The sequence below is a fragment of the Echinops telfairi genome, unplaced genomic scaffold (assembly GCF_000313985.2).
Source record: "Echinops telfairi isolate 266 unplaced genomic scaffold, ASM31398v2 ScPeMD7_7421;HRSCAF=8459, whole genome shotgun sequence".
In the NCBI taxonomy this organism is placed as follows: Eukaryota; Metazoa; Chordata; class Mammalia; order Afrosoricida; family Tenrecidae; genus Echinops; species Echinops telfairi.
The window spans coordinates 17,658,294-17,659,482 of record NW_022111321.1 but is presented as its reverse complement, the minus strand read 5'-3'; the positions used below and the strand labels follow the sequence as shown (position 1 = coordinate 17,659,482).

Below are 1,189 nucleotides of genomic sequence, written 5' to 3'. Positions count from 1 at the left end.
CTCCAGATGGGACAAGACCAGTAATTGTACCTTTGATAAATGTTCACAAGCTTTTAAGACCCCCCAGTTGCTACTCCCCAGAGTTCTAGTTTCTACCTGTCATTAAATCATCTATAATTCCATTACATTATTAGGTCAAGTTTTAGCATGTTGCTCAACCCAGGATGTCTTCACTGACTTGATAATTGTTTTAATTGCTGGAAAAATGTTTAGGTTGTCAATGTATTTAGAATATTGCTGAAATTTATACACAATGGTGAAAGGAAGTTCTCACTAGAACTTTTAAAAAAATCATTTTATTGGAGGCTCATACAACTCTTATCACAATCCATACATCCATACATCGTGCCAAGCACATTTGTACATTTGTTGCCATCATCATACTCAAACATTTTTTTTAGCCTTAAAATGTATATTGTTCCAACACCAGGTAATAACAGTTAGTGTACTAACTGTGGATGAGGGGCTGGGGGAGGATTCAAAATTCCAAGAATTTTCGAAATACATTAATATGTTTGCTTTATTTCAGCAAACTCCAGAAGACAAAGAGGGATATCAGATGGCTTCAAGGCGTGACTGGTGAATGGTTTGAAGAAATTCAAAGAAAAAAGTTTTGCAATGAAACAGATGTTAGCCAAATGCTAAAACAACCACTCACCTACAGACTAAGGAGAGGGATGGCAAAACACGGTGAGAAAACAAAGTTTGATTTTACTGGGATAATGTGCTGGGCAATGTTTTTAGGATCAGGCACGATGTATTTGGTTAGGAACATAGACATTTGTGTTAGGCTGGGTTGTCTAGAGAAATAAATCCAATGACACTCCTTTATGTATAAGAAAGAGTTTTCTATCAAGAAGGCGGCCCAGTCCAATCCAAATCAGGTCCATGAGTCCAGGGCAGCCCGGGCCCTCCTCAGACTCGTGCAGCTGCAGGCAGATGACGCAGCAAAGCGAAGCTGGACGCAGGAAAATCACACGGGTGCAGCGTCACGTGGATGCAACGTGGGTGGAAACATGGCAGGGTGCCAACAACTCTCAGGGTCAGGCAGCCCACGTGGGGCCTCCCTGAGGCCGGCAGAGTCCCAGAAAGCAGGAAGGGCAGAGAGAAAGGGAAGTTCCCAAATGTTCCTTATAAAAGGCTACACCCCTGAGAAAGACATCATCAGGCTATCATCTTTTTTTTTTTT

General features: G+C 41.6%; 1 protein-coding gene across 2 annotated transcripts in view; it reads left to right on the top strand.

Annotated features, from left to right (window-relative positions):
• EXPH5 (exophilin 5) overlaps positions 1–1,189 on the top strand; it is a 96,283-nt gene that overhangs the window by 63,075 nt on the left and 32,019 nt on the right. For both annotated transcript variants that reach the window (XM_004709049.2, XM_045297752.1), the window contains exon 2: positions 530–690. In XM_004709049.2, coding sequence (XP_004709106.1) covers positions 530–690 — 161 coding nt within the window. The remainder of the gene's footprint in view (positions 1–529; positions 691–1,189) is intronic.